We start from the raw sequence: 20,702 nt of genomic DNA on the forward strand, positions 1-20,702 counted from the left end.
GGGTATCCTGTCTTTGAATTACACAGACGTAAAATTTGGTGTTATATTACAAAACAAGAAAAAAGAGTTTACAATTAATATTCTGCTTATCATGGCAAAATTCTTTTTACATAAATGTAAATTTGGAAATAACAAACCAGCCTTTAGTGTTTTTTTTTTTTTTGAAAGAAATGTCTTCCCTTAAGGACTCTTTAAAAATCTGTAAAAATAAGAATGGCTTTATGATAGTTTTGTCTTTTACTTCAGTGGCACCTTAATGTTTATTTTTGTTTTTACAAATGGCTGCTCAGATTATTGTTAAAGTGTTATAAGCCTGGAAGCTTTGTTTTTTGTTATTAAAAAATAAAAATAGAGATCAATGACATCACACTCTCACAAGCATCACTAGTTTAGCTAAAAGCTAAAAGTGGACGCTCTCCTTATAGCCGAATAACTGTTCAGTTTCTGGGTATTCTGTGTTAGTACGCGCCCACGGCCGACGTGCTTGATAAATTCCTGTGCAAAAAGTAGTGCCCAGATAAAAGTGATATATTCCTGTGAGATAATGAGTATATCTCATCTAAATCAATTCTAAAATTTACCAGTAATAAAATTATAAAGAGAACTGAAGTTTTAAAGTTTGAGCAACTTCACCTGTTATTGATCAAGCACATTGTAAACACTGGCTACGTTTACATGCCGTTAATATTCGGGTTAAGGTCAATATTCCGGTTTCTGAATCATTAGGAAAAACCCGTTTCCATGCTTAAGCAGACAGAGTTACTCCTGTATACATGGTTGCTGGTATCATTTGGAATATCCCCATCTAAACAGCAACGCACGTCTTCCACCGGTGCTTGATTTGGTCTGGTGTTCGTGCAAATCCTGCTTCATGTAAAACCCCTCACTACACACTTTATACACTTTTCTCAAACAGGCATTAACATGTTCTCACTTTTCTCTCCTGTGTAAACACTCTCTTTTTTCTTCTGGGCGAGAAGATTATAACAGACACACGCAGAACACAATGCGTGTGCTCTCCCTTCGCTCACTGCCTCCGGGGGTACGGATGCGGGACCCGCAAACAATCCAAGTCTCTGCGGCTGCGGTATACCGCGACCCTGTGGCACTGTGGATTTTTCCGCAAATGCCGCATCAAAACAGCGAGCGTGGTCTCTGGACCTGTTGCCAGAGTTGGCGCAGTTCCGTACAGCAGAGAGGGGGGCGGTGTGAGTGGCCCGCTGCGGCGTTTACCGAGCCCGCAGACTCAGTAAGCACATCGAAGGCAGAGCAATCGCAGTGATGCCGACCGGCCCGCCTGATAAGGACGCAGAACACAATGTGCTGTTTACATCTGCCTCTGTGGTGTCCGGTGGGCTGCACACACTGCATACAAGTAGTTGCTGAACTCAGAAGACCAAGATTCCTTGTGGATAGGACATGCGCAGAACACAAAATAATGTTCCTTTCTATGGGGATATCCCGATGCGCGTTTATATGACCTGATATTCGGGTTAGAAAAGGAGTAACCCAGGGGTCTTATTCGGGTTTTTAAAAAACGGAATATGAGCATATTCGGGTTTTTGCAGGTGTTCACATGGCCGTGCGCAACCGGGTTATTGCTAATATTCCGGTTATGAAAGGGTTATTGGCTGCATGTAAACAGTCATTTTGACACAATGGAGTTTGATGCAGAACAGTTCAGAAAGACACGACTGGAATGTTTTGATGCCCATTTACAGTTGGCGATGAAAGACTTGGGTGTGAACTTGGTGTTAACCCTCTCAGGCTCAGATTAATTTTTAGTAACAAGAAAAATCTGATATTTAGCTTTTGCAAATCTGCAGCGCCTGCCTTGAGAGGGTTAAAGTCAGAACAAGAAGCTGCACTGAAAGAGATCAATCTGGGACAAAGAGACACATTCTGTGTGTTGTTGGTCCAATGAGAGTGGCACTCTGAGCAGGGTGCGACTGGCTGCCCGATGAAAACAAGCTCGGGCTGCATTGATTGTCTTTTGAAATCAGCTTGTTTTGTTTTGTCTCTAACTTGCTTCTAACAGCTCCTTCTGCCTGAAACAATGAGATTTACAATGAGAATTGATTCGCTGCTCTTCAGGAACTAACTGGGACTCTTGTTGAGAATCGTCCTCCGTTCCGTTGGCACAGGTCCAAACGCTGTGTGGCTCTCCGCTGAGACATAGTCCGGTCACAATTAATAACTTCAAAATGAATTGGTGCTTTAAATAAAATGACACCTCTTTCCAAATGCTGTAATACAGACAAGAAACTACAAGGGACTAAAACTTTTTTTTCCTCCCAAAATGAGACATCCTGCATTCTTTATGAATTCCATCAAGACATGCAGCACAGCCAGCTGTAAGAGCTCAGCTCAGAGGTATGGAAAGACATTCATGCCAATAATGTCTGAAAGGAAATGCTTTTGACAAAAACTAAAGATTTTGTTAATTTTTATTTATGTCCAGAGTTTAAGGATCCAGTGACCAACTGACATAGAAATTGACATGTTGACATAGAAAACCTGTAAAGTCTACTTTTAGTACACAGAAAATTCACAGGAGGTATTGATAAGGGAATCAATAAGTGGAATTGATAATGGTATTGATATTGATAAAATCTTATCAATACCCATCCCTAGGCACAACAGGGAGCAATAGAAAATGGTGGCCACGCTGATATGTCAACTTCAATAATAGGGATGTGAATCGTACAACAACTCACAATTCGATTCCGATTCTTGGGGTGACGATTCGATTCAGAATCGATTTTCGATTCAAAGAGCTCTGAGAAATAGTTATATTACTTAAAAAATGTTTATGTTTAAGAAAATGCAGCTTTACAAGGTTAATCAAGTGATTCTAGATGTAAATTTACTTATCTGCTTTGCTCGTTCAGAGTTGGCTGGCAGTTTAGCGAAGCGCTGATCAGTAGTCGGCAGAGACCGCTGCTCTGCTCTTTTAGCTCCGGGTAATGTCGTAGCATGCGGGCTTGCGGATTTGAAGTATTTCCGAAGTACTTGACTTTCATTTTGCAGATTTTGTACACTGCATAAGTCATGTCAAGCTCCTTCTTACGCAGCAAATAATAAAATCCAAAATGCGCCCAAACATTTGCCTTCAGCAGAGACGGTGCTGGCTGAATTAGCTCTTCGTTCGCCATGCTAAGCTGCAGCTCACGAATGTTTGAAGCACGCCGGACCCTCCCTTCGCGGGGGCGCTGTAGTATGGAAGCCGTTGCCTGACAAACAGTACACGCAGTGAGTAAGCAAGACAATGTTTTAAAAAAATGCTTTAAAAAAAATCTTTTCTTGGACATTTTGGATTGATTCCGAATCTTAATAAGTGAGAATTGCGATTCGGACGTGAATCGATTTTTTTTTTTTTTTCCCAGCACCCCTATTCAATAGGCAGTGGCAGTCCATGAGGCGTCTCCGTCAGTCACCACTATCCGCCATGTTGCCACTCCCTGCGCTGTGTCAGATGCAGTGTCATTTTCTTTATTTTGACATAGTAGTTGGACATTAAAAGTCCAGCAGTTAGGTTTAGGGTTTATCACTTTAAGTCACGCTCTTCTCTGCCTCGCTGAAATCCTGGGTAAATCCTGATATATAACACCATAGTTTCTCCTGAGAGTGCAGGAAACCTTCGATAGAAGCAACGATGCCAAAACAAAGAAAGCCAAACAAGGAAGCTGAGAAAATAGACGCAGGCGAAGCTGACTGGTTTCGGAGCACATAGCATGAAGCATAACGTTAGCAGAGAGGCTACTGCTAGCCCAGAGGCAAGCGCCAATGCTGACACTCTGGGACAAAATAGCAGTGAACTCACTGGGGCTAAAGAAGAAATTCTGATGGTGATAAACACCTTAAAGTCTGCATTTTCAACGAGACTGGACAGGATCCTGACTGCTGTCGAGGAAACCGAGAAAGACCTGGAGGACTGTACTGAACGGACAGCTTAAGCAGAGGTACGAGTGTCAGCGGTGGAGGACAAGCACGCTGAGTTACGGGAGACGGTTCGCATGCTGACAGAAAGAAATAAAGTGCTGGAGGAGAAAATGATGGAGACCAGGTCTGAACAAGCTGAGGCTGGTGGACCTCCCTGAAGGCCCGGACCCCTGTTCTTTTTTGGATGCTTGGATACCAGAGGTGCTGGACATGTCCCTCTTGTGGAGTCCACTAGTGATGGCGAGAGCACACTGGGTCGGGTCGAGGAGAGGCAACGATGCATCACCAAGAACTTTGATTATGAGGTTTGTGAACTACAAGCACAAAATGGCTGTGATCAAGACAGCAGAGGCTCAAAAGGACGTCCTTCACAAAAACCAACATGTGCGATTCTATAACGACCTCGCAACTGAAGTTCACAAACAACAGAGGCGGTACAAATCAGCACACCAGCAGCGTCGGAGCCGAGGACTCGGACACGGCTTCATCCCTCATTCAGGGAAAAAAACGCACACGTTCAGTGGCCTAACTGAGGAGCACGTGTGTCCTGGTACCAAGGCTGAGATGACATTTTGATAATGGGCACCTTAAGTTTGACTTTCATGTTAAATTAAGTTCAGCAAACTCATCTTCATACAGCCAGCATATGATGTCAGACTGAAGTACTGCCCTCAGTTTGTTTATTTAAAAAAGAAACAAATACTTAATTGATTTCTTTTTCCGAGTGATTTTCCTTTTACTTGCTGATGTTGAATAATGTGAGATACACAGTGTTTGTGGATCAGTAACGTAGAGTAGGAGAAGCGAGTAAGTTGTTATTTCTTTTATTTTTATTCCTTTAAAGGTTGGTGGACTGATCCGGTGATCTGTCCGAGTCATAGCAATAAGTGGGGGGGGGGGGTATGTTAAATTGGGTAAATGGTGTTGTTTGTTCAATTTGGTTCACTTTGTTCAGAGTATGTTCTAATGTTTAAACATGTTAATACTCTCAGACATTTTATTTATGTTAAAGGACCTTCGCTCCATCTTAAATGCACCAGAAGATAGAACTTAAATTTACCTCCTGGAATTGCAGAGGATCACATAAAACAAAAAATTACACAAGTAAGGAATAAACTGAAAGACTAATTTCAACATTGTATTTCTACAAGAAACTCACACCCTGTCAAAGGACAACACAAAAATTGGTAGGAGATGGCAAGGAAGCATTTATGCAGCGTCCTTTACTTTGCAAACCGGGGGGGGTGGGGGGGTGGTGGTGATGACTCTTATTGACAGATCAGTGCCCTGTTTTGGTAGATACTTGATTGTTCACTGCTGTCAACAACCTTAAATCTAGTAAATGTATATGGCCCCAATGTAGATGAGCCAGAATTCCAGGGTTCTAGCTAGCGCAAACTTGTGTTACGGCCCATTACGCTATAATTTTGGACCGTTATGCTTATTTTCAATACGGCGTCTGTAATCAACCGTTTCTGCAGTGCAACTCCAGTTTCAAGAGTGAATCAATGAAGCAATGCTTCGATTCAATGGCTTGTGGCTCTTTGATTCCCTGCTCTTCAGAAGCAGTAAGTCCACTTCTTAACCCCTCTGAAAGCCATTAAAATATCATGAGTCACTTTTGTCTGGATTAAAGTCACTAACCGGGACTCTTGTCTTGTTGCAGTCAACAAACGAGAATCATCCTCCGTTTCGTTGGCACAGCTCTAAACGCTGTGCGGCTCTCTGCTGAGACAGAGTCCGCTCGAAATTAATAACTTCAAAACCCAAATGTGCCCGCGCAGGTTTTCATTTGGAGCAGTTACACAAATGAACTGCTTACTCAAAAAGCAGCCACCGATCATGCACCGTGCCAACCTCTAGCCTGTTCCCAACCCTCGATGCATTTGAGCATCATATATAATTTGAGCATTGATTGAATGAAAATGTTTTCTATTAACAAAACAAATTCATCATCAGGGTTCTAGCTAGGATAAAATTTTAGCACAGTGGTAATGTCGAGGGAGCGAAGCGACGGGGGGGGGGGTGCGGAAGGGGGGGAGCTTTTGAAAATTCAAGCTAAAAATTGGCCATTCTATGGGTACCCAAAGGGGAAAAGCCAGGTACGACAGCCCAAGTCCCTTCATTATGTCCAGAAGACTGGGGAAGTTTGTTGAGTGGACAATCTCATTCTGGGTTAGCCAATACATGGCCCTCAGTGAGGCAGTCGGAGTCCGTGGACATTTTTTAAATCAAGACTTAAAACCTATTTTTATTCTCCTTCTTATGAGTAGTTTTTATTTTATGTTTTATTCTTTTACTTCTGTTTTTAATTAGGTATTTAAATTTTTTTTATTTATTTATTTTAATTTTTTATGTTGAACTGTTCTGTGTGAGGCACCTTGAGAAGGCTTTTGTTGTAATTTGGTGCTTTATAAGCTGATTAAATTGAAATTGAACATTTTATTAAGTCTTAAAGTAAATAAATATAAAATTGGTTACTGGATCCTTAAACTCTGGACATAATAAACTCTACATGGTGGATCCTTGATCTCTGGACATAAACAGAAATAAAATCTATTAGTTTTTGTCAAAAGCGTTTCCTTTCAGACATTATTATTGGCATGAATGTCTTTCCATATGAGCTGAGCTCTTACAGAGGTGCTGCAGGTCAGGTTCATAAAGAATGCAACGTCTCATTTTGGAGAAAAAAAAATGTTTTAGTCGATTGTAGTTTATTGTCTGTATTGCAACGTTTGTAAGAGGTGTCATTTTATTTGAAGTGGCGATTCGTTTTGAAGTCATTAATTCTGAGCGGACTCCGCAGAGAGCCGCACAGCGTTTAAAGCTGTGACAACGGAACAGAGGACGATTCTCGTTTCTCGTTTTTCAACTGCAACAAGACCAGAGTCCCAGTTAGTGACTTTAATCCACACAAAAGTGACTTGTGATATTTTAATGGCTTTCAGAGGGGTTAAGCAGCGGACTTACTGCTTCTGAAGAGCAGCGAATCAAAGAGCCATGAGCCATTGAATCGAAGCATTGCTTCATTGATTCACACTTCAAACTGGAGTCGTGCTGCCGAAACGGTTGATTACAGACACTGTATTGAAAATAAGCGTAAGCGTCACCAGCACCCATGGGCTCAGTCAAGACTGAGCGGTCTGCCTGCCGCCCAGTCGGGACTCTGGGCCGATGGTCTGCCTTCACTACACTTCTATTTCATTTTTTGTCAGTGTTGTGCAGTAATAAGATGTCTTTCATATTTGCAGAGAGAGTCAAGTGGAATTAAGAGAACACATCGACAACCTAGCCACAGGTAAAGTGTGTTTACTAACTTTATTTCAACTGTGTAAAACATTGTGTGCAAAATTAAAATTTTGTTCCAAATGTTGTTAAACCAAGATGGATTATCCTGATCACTAGGATGGTCCTTATTTTGCAAAGTTTTGAAATTTAATACTCTGACCCCCTGAATGGGTTCCAGTTGATGAAAAAACATGCTGTGTAAAATTTTGTCTGTATAAATGAATTTTTAGAGGTCGCTCAAAGGCATTTCATGCTATATAACACTGTACAAACTCAAGCTTAATGGTGCCCCAACCCACCCTAAACCCACCCGCATCAAATTTTGCCAGAAACTGGGTGACAGCCAGGTGGAAACCATTCGGAAGATTCAGACGGCTTTCGGTGACGATCTTATGGGCATTACACAGATTAAGGAGCGGTACAACCGGTTTAAAGACGGCTGCACAGCGGTGGAAAGCGAGCCACTTCACATCAACATGTCGGCCATCATCATGCTGAAATGACCAGGTCATTTCCAAAGTGAACGCTGTGGTGATGTGGGACCGTCGTGTGACTATCCGAGAAATTGCAGAAGAGGTGGACATCAGCACTTTTTCTGCACATTCCACTGTGACAGAAGATTTGGTCATGAAAAGAGTGGCTGTGAAATTCATGCTGCTGCTAACGGCGGAGAAAAAGTGCCTCCGTGTTGGAAGTCTCACAGGACATGCTGTGACATGCCCACCTCTTACACAATTTCTCGGATAGTCACACGACTGAAAAGCCACCTAAAGCCATCTGAATCATCCGAATGGTTTCCACCTGGCTGTCGCCCAGTTTCTGGCAAAATTTGATGCGGCGCTGCTCCAGTCGTTCTGTCTTTTTCCTTGAAATGAAAATCTGAGTGCGCTGTACACGTCCCACACAAAGGCTGCTTACTAGAAAATGATGCAATCGACAGACGTGAAAAATTTCACGCATGCGCACGAAGGTTCAAGGTTTGCTCATGCAAACATGTGATTCAAATCCATCAGGTTTTTGAAAAAATAAAAGGGTCCGATACTTTTCTAACAGACCTCGCACAGCTCCATGATGAAGTGCTGTAGAGGAGGATTTTCTTACAAAGACCTGAAAGATCAGCTACAGCTCTGGTGGGGGGTCGAGGGGGCCGAGCCCCCAGAAGCTATAGAGTTTTATACTCGTAACACATTATTGGCGAGTCCTATTTTAACTCATTTTTAGTGGTTTTAGATGCATTAAAAGCAAGAATAATAGACCAAAAAAGACATTTATGTTGTAATATTTGTAATATCAAAGTTACTTTTTGCATGTTTCTGTTAATGTCTAAGTTAATAAAATAACATTGAAAAGATCATAAATAATGTTGAAAATGTTAAAAACACATTAACATTTGATGGACAAAGCATTTGCTTTCTTCTTCAAAAATGACACACTGTCTATTTAATCCAGTGGAGAAGACAGTTTTCAATGTGGCTATGTGGTGAAGATGAGCGTTAAGTTAAAGAGCGTGTAGAAACCTCAGATCCTCTCAACCACACTCCGGCCCAGGACCACCACAGCCAAAGACTGGACCCATCTCAGGGAAGCTCACCTGAGTGCTGGTTGTCCTCAGGAGCGATTTGTTTGGGTCTTTTGTCGGTGTGTGGCTCTTTGGAGACGTCATCTCTTCACAGATGGATCCCAGTCAGGGCTGTACAGTGCGTGCGTTTTGCTCGCATATTGCGCCTAAAATTTGATTGTGCGAGGAAATAAAATAAAACGGGCACACGTGTGCGAGAATGTATTTCAACCCTTTCATTCGCATTTTGCTCCTAAAATACACTCAACAAAAATATAAACACAACACTTTTGGTTTTGCTCCCATTTTGTATGAGATGAACTCAAAGATCTAAAACTTTTTCCACATACACAATATCACCATTTCCCTCAAATATTGTTCACAAACCAGTCTAAATCTGTGATAGTGAGCACTTCTCCTTTGCTGAGATAATCCATCCCACCTCACAGGTGTGCCATATCAAGATGCTGATTAGACACCATGATTAGTGCACAGGTGTGCCTTAGACTGCCCACAATAAAAGGCCACTCTGAAAGGTGCAGTTTTGTTTTATTGGGGGGGATACCAGTCAGTATCTGGTGTGACCACCATTTGCCTCATGCAGTGCAACACATCTCCTTCGCATAGAGTTGATCAGGTTGTCAATTGTGGCCTGTGGAATGTTGGTCCACTCCTCTTCAATGGCTGTGTGAAGTTGCTGGATATTGGCAGGAACTGGTACACGCTGTCGTATACGCCGGTCCAGAGCATCCCAAACATGCTCAACGGGTGACATGTCCGGTGAGTATGCCGGCCATGCAAGAACTGGGACATTTTCAGCTTCCAAGAATTGTGTACAGATCCTTGCAACATGGGGCCGTGCATTATCCTGCTGCAACATGAGGTGATGTTCTTGGATGTATGGCACAACAATGGGCCTCAGGATCTCGTCACAGTATCTCTGTGCATTCAAAATGCCATCAATAAAATGCACCTGTGTTCTTCTTCCATAACAGACGCCTGCCCATACCATAACCCCACCGCCACCATGGGCCACTCGATCCACAACATTGACATCAGAAAACCACTCACCCACATGACGCCACACACGCTGTCTGCCATCTGCCCTGGACAGTGTGAACCGGGATTCATCCATGAAGAGAACACCTCTCCAATGTGCCAAACGCCAGCAAATGTGAGCATTTGCCCACTCAAGTCGGTTACGACGACGAACTGGAGTCAGGTCGAGTCCCCGATGAGGACGACGAGCATGCAGATGAGCTTCCCTGAGACGGTTTCTGACAGTTTGTGCAGAAATTCTTTGGTTATGCAAACCGATTGTTTCAGCAGCTGTCCGAGTGGCTGGTCTCAGACGATCTTGGAGGTGAACATGCTGGATGTGGAGGTCCTGGGCTGGTGTGGTTACACGTGGTCTGCAGTTGTGAGGCTGGTTGGATGTACTGCCAAATTCTCTGAAACGCCTTTGGAGACGGCTTATGGTAGAGACATGAACATTCAATACACGAGCAACAGCTCTGGTTGACATTCCTGTCAGCATGCCAATTGCACGCTCCCTCAAATCTTGCGACATCTGTGGCATTGTGCTGTGTGATAAAACTGCACCTTTCAGAGTGGCCTTTTATTGTGGACAGTCTAAGGCACACCTGTGCACTAATCATGGTGTCTAATCAGCATCTTGATATGGCACACCTGTGAGGTGGGATGGATTATCTCAGCAAAGGAGAAGTGCTCACTATCACAGATTTAGACTGGTTTGTGAACAATATTTGAGGGAAATGGTGATATTGTGTATGTGGAAAAAGTTTTAGATCTTTCTTTTGAATAAAAATACAAGCTGCTGATTTTTGTTATTTTCCAAAGTTATTATAAGCTGCAGCTATATGTTTTATTCATTTCAAAGTGAGTTACCTCTTATTTTATTCTGATTTATTTATACAAAAAATATGGGGAGTCAAATCAGCCTGCACTGTTCTGTTCAGTTTATATCAGTTTTCCTGCACATGTCCAGGTATTTTTTCCTCTTTATAAGAGTTTGGTTTTTGCATTTGCGCCACAAAGTTTTAAAACACAATAAAATGTTCACACTTTTCTTTATAGCAGTTCTGTAATTTCAGAAATGCAACAGAAACAACCACAAATCAGAAAAAGTTGGGACTATAAGTAAAATGAAGATAAAAATAAAAATGTTGCAGAGTTGTGTCTTGGTGGCTTCCCTCACTTGTCTTCTTCCAGCATGGACATTTAGTTTTTGAGAACTGCCTACCTGACACAGATTTACTATAAAGTACCACACTGTTTGTATTTCTGAATGATTGATGTAAATGAAGTCTAAGAAATAGTCACTGATTTAGAAATTCATCCCGATGTTTCTCTGAAAATGCTGCAGACCTTAATTTAGGAAATTATGTATGATCCGACTAGTCGACTAATTGCAAAAATAATCGTTGACTAGTCGACTATGAAAATAGTCGTTTGTGGCAGCCCTATTTTCAAACCGTCTCCCGAGAATTTCGAAAAAGGGGGTAGTTTTTCGTCAGACCCCAGTAAAAAATAAAATTATAAAAAAAAAAAAAATCATGCAAAAAAGCCCATGATAGGGGGGTGATTGTCTGAAGGTTTTCCCTAGATAGGGGGTATACAAGGTCTGTCAATAAAGTAACGGTCCTTTTTATTTTTTTCAAAAACTATATGGATTTGAATCACGTGCGATTACATCAGCCAACCTTGAACCCTCATGCGCATGCGTGAGTTTTTCCACTGATTGAGAAAAGTGTATAAAGTGTGTATTGAGGGGTTTTACAGCTTTAAAACATCTATAATAATTGTAAAAAATAACTCTGACCACTTCGCAGATTTCGCCTATCGCGGGCTATTTTTAGAACGTAACTCCCGCGATAAACGAGGGACCACTGTGTATCCCATAGAGAAAACCATTCCCACATCTGTACAAATTGACAAGAGTGTGTGCTGTGGACCGTTGGTTGAATGTAGCTAAGCGTAGCAGGCGACTTGAGTATAAAAAGTTGGATGGGGATGTTATGTGTGTGTGAGGGTTTAAAATAATAGAAGAAATACACAGCAGAAAGTAATGAAATGGACAAAAGCAATGATGTAAATAACGATAGAAAAGGAAGTAAAAAACAATGAAATAAATACAATAGAATCATATAAAATGTGTATATGTGTGTGGAAAAGGTACTCTCTGTACAGTATGTGTCTTTGCGTTAATAATAAAATTGTATCAAGAAATTTCACAGTGCTGCTAAATTTTTTCATTTAGGAGCACCTGTGCTCCTAGTGAAAAAGCTAAGCGTACAGCCCTGGCAGTTTTCACTGGTGCAGGCAGACTGTGGGCGTGCAGTTTGCTGATGGCTGTGTTGTGAGTGGTGCTGAGGTTACCATGGGGGCGAGGCGTAAACAGCCATTTTCCTGACTGTGTGTTGAATGCACAGAGACGCTGTGGTGTCTTCGGCCTACTTTCACACCACAAGTTGCCGCTTGTTTGTGACACTGCTTTTGCTTCTGGTTGACCCTGAAGGTCTCGTAGGCACTGTGAGAACATGGATGCCTGCTTTGGTTGGATGTTTTGTGGACAGCAGGTTGATTACTGTGTGTTTTCTTTGCTTTTAAGAGTTGTGCAGAATAAATGAACACCAGAAGGTGGCGTTAGACCTGGACCCTTATGTGAAGAAGCTGCTGAACGCAAGGCGTCGTGTCGTGCTGGTAAACAACATCCTGCAGAATGCTCAGGTCAGTATAGGCCAACTCAGAAACCATGTCCAGGTCTGGAAAGGCTGCACAGTGTCTGACCAAAAACAGTCACAAGCAGACAAAAAGAAAAAAAGGAATGAGAGTGAATTTAAGGAAAAAAAAACAAAAAAAAACCTGTGGACAGTAGATAATTGGTATGTAGAACAGCATCACCATAGTCCAGGTCTGGGACATACGAGGTCTATTAGAAAAGTATCTGATCTTATTTTTATTTTATTTTTTTTAACCATATGGATTTGAATCACGTGTGATTGCGTCAGACAAGCTTGAACCCTCGTGCGCATGCGTGAGTTTTTTCATGCCTGTCGGTTGCGTCATTCGCCTGTGAGCAGGCTTTGAGTGAGGTGTGGTCCACCCTCTCGTCTATTTTTTATTGCGAATAAATGAATGATTTGGATCTTTGCTGCATCAGTTTTTTTCCAGAAACTGTGAGAGACCTCCAGGTGGACACCGTTCGAAAAATTAATATGGCTTTCAGGGACGATTTTATGGGGATTATACAGATTACGGGGTGTTACTGCCGCTTTAAGGACGGCCCACAACTCCTGAGAGTGCAGCGTGCTCCCAGCCCCCATCGACAGGCTGACACCCCGCTGAAACAACCAGATCATTTCCAACGTGAAAGCTTTGTTGATCCGGGACGTCGTCTGACTTTCACAAAAAGGCAGAAGATGTGGACATCAGCACTTTTTCGGCACATTCCACTGTTACAGGAGTTTTTTCATGGAAAAAGAAGCGGAGGGACGCGCCACGGAGCCGTTCATTATGCGGCACAAAACCACCTCCGTGTTGGTGTCACAGGACAGCTTTCAGGTGGATTTCAGATGGATTCCGGTTGCTTTCCAGTCGTGTGATTATCCGATTGTGATTGTGCATGAGCTGGACATGCCAGAACATGTCCCGGAAGGCTTTATCACGGCGTTTCTTTGCGCCAAGCGGCTGCACCGCGACGCGCGGAACTCCTCCGCATATCTGTCTTAATGTGCGGAAAAAGTGCTGATGTCCACGTCTTTTCACAATTCCTGTGCTAGTCAGATGACATACCGGATCAAGACAGCGTCCAGTTTAAAAATGAACGGCACATTTCACTGTTACAGGAGTTTTTGTCATGGAAAGAGAAAAAAACTCTCTCACCAAATAGCCAGTCGGACATTTTGTACCCCTCATCACGTAGCCTCTGTGACTCGGAACATGAGCAACATGTGGGACAGCTTGTGAGGGGTTGACACACACTTATTTGATTGGAGAGGAGCAGCGCTTCTGGAAGTGGCCAAACGAGCAGCCGGGCAGACACCCACCCACTGTGCACACACATCAGTGTGCGGGACGCGTCCTGTCTGTCCATGGAGGAGCTGCATGAACTGGATTTACAGTATTTTTCTCAATTTAATTTAATTTTTTCCGGGGACCGCAGTGGAAATAATTCTAATGTTGCTGGCCAGCAGTGAACCAACGTGCACGAGGGTCACCATGGGCTACACCTGTGTGGAGAATGTGGATGAGGTGATCCAGAGTCATTGTCTTTATTTTCATTGTCTGTGAGGACGTCACTGGAAGTTGAGACACACAGCTCCTGGACATCATTCTGTAAGTCCCTGAGTGGTTGTTCACACATTAATTCTTGTTACCTCCGCCAAAGAGGTTATGTTTTCAGTCGCGTTTGTCTGCTTGTCAGCAGGATAACTCGAAAAGTTTTGAATGGATTTTGATGAAATTTTGTGGAGTGGTTGGAAATGACAAGAGGAACAAGTGATTAAATTTTAGTGGTGATCCAGATCACGATCCAGACCCAGGAATTTTTTAAAGGATTCTTCACCATTGCGGGATAGGGGGAATTTTGACATTCTAGTTTCTAACTCCACAAAAACAAGGCAGAAAGGCTTGAAAAAATTAGGGTGTAACATAGTCAAATGTTCTATCAAACAACCAAGTTTGGTGATGATCGGATCCGGATTCCAGATCTGGTGATCCAGAATATGCAAAAATATAGGGAAAATAGAAAATGTGTCAGTGTGAGGTGACAAATGAAGCTAGAGATGCACAACTAACACCAAATTGTAGCTGAATCTGTACTGATTCAGTAAGGTGTCATCAGATTTGATGTAGCTTCAAATGTTATGGAGCTAGATCCAGAAGAAAACCGCCATTACCGAAAAATCGTTTTTATACAATAACTTTTGAACTAATAAAGACATAAAAGTGATTCCAAGTTCTAGTGGTATGTTTTCATGGTCAAGGATGTCAAATATACAGGAAAGAAAAGTGTATGTATCATAGTTTTGGTTGTAACACTGAAATGTTGAATAGATCACTGTGCCAAGGAGGGAATCTCTTTAGGGTCAGTGACCCTATGGCCTTGTGTAGCAACACTTAAAAAATAGTTCCATTTCAGAATTTACTGTTATTTAGAGAAGTGTTTCATAAATATTAAAAAATATATTTGCAGTTTAGTTGAATAATAAATTGAATTTTGTCTCATTTGTTTTTGTCTATAAGCACATGCAATATCAATCAGTGCTCAGATGACAGTAGCTTCTGGGAAAGGTGCAAGTTGCAATAAACTGTGATGCCAAGCGCTAAGGATACATGCTATCCAGTCACAGCAGATGAAACTTTTTTTACTACTGAGCAAACATCATTGTTAGACTTTTTTAGGTTCAATGATTCCACAGGGGGTAGATGTTATGGCGTCAGTGACCCCATGGCCTTGGCGGAGGTTTGCACTCTCTGAGTGCTTCTAGTTTTTATTATTTTCAGTGATTTTTATGTTTAAAGTCGGGGGAATTTTCACAGCGTCTTTCACATATCTTTATAATCATCCACATCCATCCTAAGTACTTTGTTCAGACACGTGTCATCATTTCAGCCACATCAGTATTCATAAGAGTGCCACTCCACTTTCTCCTGTGTGCCATGCAGCATGTCATTAGCTCTTATAAGACGTATACAGACTACTTGAAATTTGTGGCCAGATGGCATTCAGCGCACGTCGGGAGGACCAATTCAGGGAGATCACACATGGAAAAAGTCGTCGCCTGTTTTGGCACTTTTTTTTGTCTCTGCTGCCTCTCCACCAGTCACAGCCCAGTGAGATATTAGCCTTAGAGTCCAAGTCTGACAACCACACATAAAGGGACGCAGCACCAGGACCCTGAAGACATGGGTCTTCATTTTCCTGCAAAGGTATCAGCATCACCCAACACCTCTGTCCTTTGGCCTCATGACTCAAGGTTTCCTCCACTCAAACAAAGGTCTGAGGAGAGGACAAGTAAGGAGAGGGACATGACAGAGTGAGCACTGCGGTCCACTATCTTTTGGAGACCTGCTGTGTCTCTCTGCTGGATGTCAAATGGCATCCAACCTATGAAATGGTGACATGCAAACCAGGGTCCACTGACTATCACATCACTGTAGTGTATGTACACCCATGTGATCAGATTACTATGGCCATCAGATCACCGATGTGCACACACAGTACTGGTGTGGCGCAGTGCATCACAGTACACCCACAATCAGGAGAACCTGGACTAGATGTATGAGGCCATATATTGGATATCATCTTTAATCCTGAGACGTGTCAAAGCAGGTGCTGATATGAGTATCGCACAACAGCCGGCGAGCACCCCCCCCCCCCCCCCCCCCCCCGTGTTGCTCACTCTCTCTCTCACAGCCTTGCCTACCCCAGATAGAGCTCTACAATAATAGTAGAGTTTTGAGTTTGTAGCATCAACAGCAGATGCTACAAACTCAAAACTCACTGACTGAATGCCACACTACTATTATTGTGAACACCCCCTTTTCTACTTTTTTTTTACTAATAGCCCAATTTCATAGCCTTAAGAGTGTGCATATCATGAATGCTTGGTCTTGTTGGATTTGTGAGAATCTACTGAATCTACTGGTACCTTGTTTCCCATGTAACAATAAGAAATATACTCAAAACCTGGATTAATCTTTTTAGTCACATAGCACTACTATTATTCTGAACACTACTGTACATGTCATATTTATTTTTTTATAAACTGAAGTATAAAATCTTTAACAATGTTTAAAGGAAACTGATTGATTGATTTTGCTTAATCTATATATTACAATAGCCAAGTGGTGTGTGTGTGTGTGTGTGACTTCAGTCAGGGACAAATGGAGCACAGCTGATATTTTGTGTGGTGTTCTTATGTATTTTGGGTCAAGGGTGAACAGTGTGAAAACAGAATGCTGATGGGACTAATAGTTTTGGAGAAGCTACGAATATTGGCTAACATTGCCAATTACATTTTGGATTCACACACCTTTCCACCAGGGGGCAGTAAATAATCTTTATATTAAAAACGTGAACGTGTGATTTTATTTAGTAAGTTCAATGTAAGTGCATAATATAATTATAAATACCTTCAAATACACGGATGACAAGAAAATAAAAACACTTATTTCCATTGTGGTCCATTTCAAAAATTAAATGTCAAAATATTAATAATAGTGTATATAGGATAACAAGAACCTAAACCCCTGGCAAAAATGATGGAATCACCGGCCTCGGAGGATGTTCATTCAGTTGTTTAATTTTGTAGAAAAAAAGCAGATCACAGACATGACACAAAACTAAAGTCATTTCAAATGGCAACTTTCTGGCTTTAAGAAACACTATAAGAAATCAGGAAAAAAAATTGTGGCAGTCAGTTAATTAACAGAAAATTAAAGAGTTGAGTTGCTCTTCTACAAATTGTTGAGGCCTAAGGTTTGAAAAACATTCTGGACTCACACACGTTCCACCTCATTGCTTAATTCACTGCCACCCTTGAAAAATGTCAGCTGCCTATTTTATAAACATGACCCCGTCTGGAGCCCATGGATCCCCACAGACAACACACTAGTGATATTTAATTCTGCAGATCACCTTTTACAGCATCCAGAATTGTAAGTCATATTGTAACACAGATGGTGAGCATATTTACATTATCTTAAAACTAGCTTTTTATTAGAATATGGACATTAATCAGTATGCAAAGCACTTTTAATACTTAAAAGTACATGTAAAAGCAAGTAATATTTACTTTTACTTAAGTAGTGTTGTCAGTGTCATACTTCTGCTTTTACTAGAGTAATTTTTTTATTTTTTTTTTATTTTTTTTTTTTATTTGTTATTTGTACTTTTACTGAGACTCTGAGACTACTTCACCACTGGTGAAAAGTGACGATTTGTAATAACTATAATCCTTCTGTGTAGTTTGTCCAATTATTTGTGGCCCCCCAAAATGGAGTGCTCATGTATCATCATCATAATCTTCAAATACGCTGCAGTGGTTTAGGATTGTACAGTGCCCAAAAAAAAAGTGAATCGATAGCAGCCGTACGGCTGTGGTTGTAAGTTTTCATCATTTTGTTCTTTTAATGATGTATTTGACCTGCTCTGGTGTCACAGTAGAACGAATGACTGCAGAAAACATCATTAATGACTATGAAAAAAAAAAAAAAAAAAAAGAACTGGACTCACAAGTTTGTTTTATTTTGGATCTTCTGTAATCCACACAGGGTCTAAATTATACACAGATCAGATTAGCTCCTGACACAACAAAGGGACTCATCATAATTGTCCATTTTTGCAGTTTCTTATCGTTTCTCTGTGACGGCGTTGATTAACTTTTGATTAACTTTGTCTTTTGAATGTGTTTGAAATGGTTTTGTTGTTTGTGTGGATGTTTCCAGCTCTTAGAATGTGATGTTGTTAACAGGAACGTCTGAGGAGGCTGAACCATAATGTGGCCAAAGAAACGGCACGAAGGAAGACCATGCTGGAGACTTCAGGAGTCTTCACCTCCCGCTGTCCGAGTCAACCCTGATCCCGCTCCCGACCGTACATCCTCACCCCACTGCCCCCCTCAGCCCTCATCTCACTGACCCAGTGCACCCCGGTCCTGTTCCATCAGCATCTGACCTCCTGACCTCTGTGATGTGACTGCTTGGAGAACATCGCACAGGGACGGAGTGCAGAAGACTTCCTGAGCATCATGATGTTTGGAGTACCCTCGTGTTTTAACTCACTCTGCTCTTCACACGCACTTCCCATCCGTGACGTTGTGTTGGTGATCCGTGTTAAAGTGTCTCACGGGCTGTTTTACTGAAATACGTCTTCACTGATACGCCATCCAGGAGTGGGCGGAGCTTCAGTAACAAGCTGTCTCTCACTGGGACAGAAATACTCAACCCGGCTTTCAGGTGCTTGACACCAAATCCACAAACCCCTGCACAGAAAACATTTTCAGGTCCAAGTTGTTTTCACGAGTCAAGCACAGTTTTTAGTTTTTTTTTTTAGTTTTTTTTAGTTGTGGCGTGTAAACAGGAAACTGCACCATCTGAACAAGCAGCAGGTTTTTAAAAATCTGCGTAGAAATGATCAACATTTTCATTCTGTAAAGACGTCTGTTCAGTTCCCAGGTTGTGAGACGTCTCCAGCACCACATGTTGGTGCGACATAAAGGCTCCAGAGTCCAGCTCCTCCAGGAGGGTGGAGATGCTGTTCTCCTGGTACTGCAGACCTGGGAGACGGTGTCAAGTGCACCACCTACAGGGGTATTGCACTGCTGTCTGTGCTGGTGCCATGTGTCCCCACATCCATCACACCGTGGACACACTCCAGGTCCTAGATAGCAACCACCCAGACAGACGACTAGTCTGTGCCCACATCTCCAAATTAATCATCAAGCTGTTACAGACAGATAAGCATCACAGGCGTGTCCTTGACCTTCTCCAGTCTCAGGTCCTTGACGGTGAGACACCTGTGTCCCTGATCATGCCTAGAGAAACACACCACATGGACTAAATGTGGTGTCTGATGTTCCCTCACAGTGTCAGTGATCCTCCTCATCTGAGTTTCACTAAGTAACCGTTCATCGGACACAAAGTCATTCCAGCAGGACCCAAAGATCCTCCACAGAGGCAGAGGTCTCTGAGGACGGTCTAACCACGTCATTGCTTGGATCCAGTGCTGACGTCTCCGGAGTCGTCTCCTTCACTGTATTTACGCCAGCGGTGGACAGATATTCTTTTAGAGTACAGCTTGGTGTCTGTGGGTCTCTGTGCTGTTTATGGCTAATGTCTGAGTTCATAATAAAGTTGATTACCACAGAAACACTGACCTCAGCAATAGTTTTGAATTGTATATGTATGACTGACCGCTACGTACTGCAGCCCAGGTGGTGGCGCTAAAGCACAATTTTTCTAGTTTTATAGCCGCCATAAACCCCAAAAGAAGAACCTCTCTGCTCCAGGCCTGTAGGCGGCGACATGGCAGCAGCGGGCGTGTCTATTTCCTGGAGAGCACAAAGTGTGATGCTACTGAGCTCTTATTTTTTTTATATATATATATATATATATATAACATAAAGCAAAGCTTCCAGGCTTAACACTTTAACAATAATCTGAGCAGCCATTTGTAAAAACAAAAAGAAACAACAAAAACAACATTAAGGTGCCACTGAGGTAAAAGACAAATCTACCATGATGTCATAAAGCCATAATGCCTTTTTATTTTTACAGATTTTTAAACAGTCCATAAGGGAAGACATTTCTTTAAAAAAAACAAAAAAAAAACACTAAAGGCTGGTTTGTTATTTCCAAATTTACATTTATGTAAAAAGAGTTTTGCCATGATAAGCAGAATATTAATTGTAAACTCTTTTTTCTTGTTTTGTAATATAACACCAAATTTTACATCTGTGTAATTCAAAGACAGGATACCCCAGTTATACTGTTTAGCCCGTGAACAAAAACTCCCAGAAAATTTTTGTAAAAATACAGGTTAAAAAAAAAAAAAAGACATGTTCTTATGTTTCTATATTATTGTTACAAAAATAGATTGGCTGTCAGCAAAATTGAATTTGAATATTGAATGTAAAAAATCTTTACAGGGATAAATGTTAATAATCTTAAAGTGAACTTCTTTGGCCTTGGGTGGGATCGGAAATTTAACATAATTACATCTAACAACTTTACTGAATCCTTCTAATAAATTCTTTCTTCTAAGAGATAAAGGAAAAAATTCATTGGTGAGGGAAGTTCTAAAAAATTTGTTATTGCAATGTTTTGTTTGTCCACAAGGGGGCAAAGAAGGGACAATGTGTGTATCCTCCTAGGGCCTGGCATCCAC

At 41.7% G+C, this 20,702-nt stretch overlaps 1 protein-coding gene across 1 annotated transcript in view; it reads left to right on the forward strand.

Annotated features, from left to right (window-relative positions):
* Nucleotides 1-19,685, forward strand: part of snapin (SNAP associated protein) — a 72,795-nt gene extending 53,110 nt beyond the window's left edge. Inside the window, exons 3-5 of the mRNA XM_034165585.1 lie at nucleotides 7,194-7,240; nucleotides 12,420-12,538; nucleotides 18,289-19,685. Coding sequence (XP_034021476.1) covers nucleotides 7,194-7,240; nucleotides 12,420-12,538; nucleotides 18,289-18,396 — 274 coding nt within the window. The 3' untranslated portion in view covers nucleotides 18,397-19,685. The remainder of the gene's footprint in view (nucleotides 1-7,193; nucleotides 7,241-12,419; nucleotides 12,539-18,288) is intronic.
* Nucleotides 19,686-20,702: the final 1,017 nt, after the last annotated feature.

Source organism: Thalassophryne amazonica, unplaced genomic scaffold (assembly GCF_902500255.1).
Source record: "Thalassophryne amazonica unplaced genomic scaffold, fThaAma1.1, whole genome shotgun sequence".
Classification (NCBI taxonomy): domain Eukaryota; kingdom Metazoa; phylum Chordata; class Actinopteri; order Batrachoidiformes; family Batrachoididae; genus Thalassophryne; species Thalassophryne amazonica.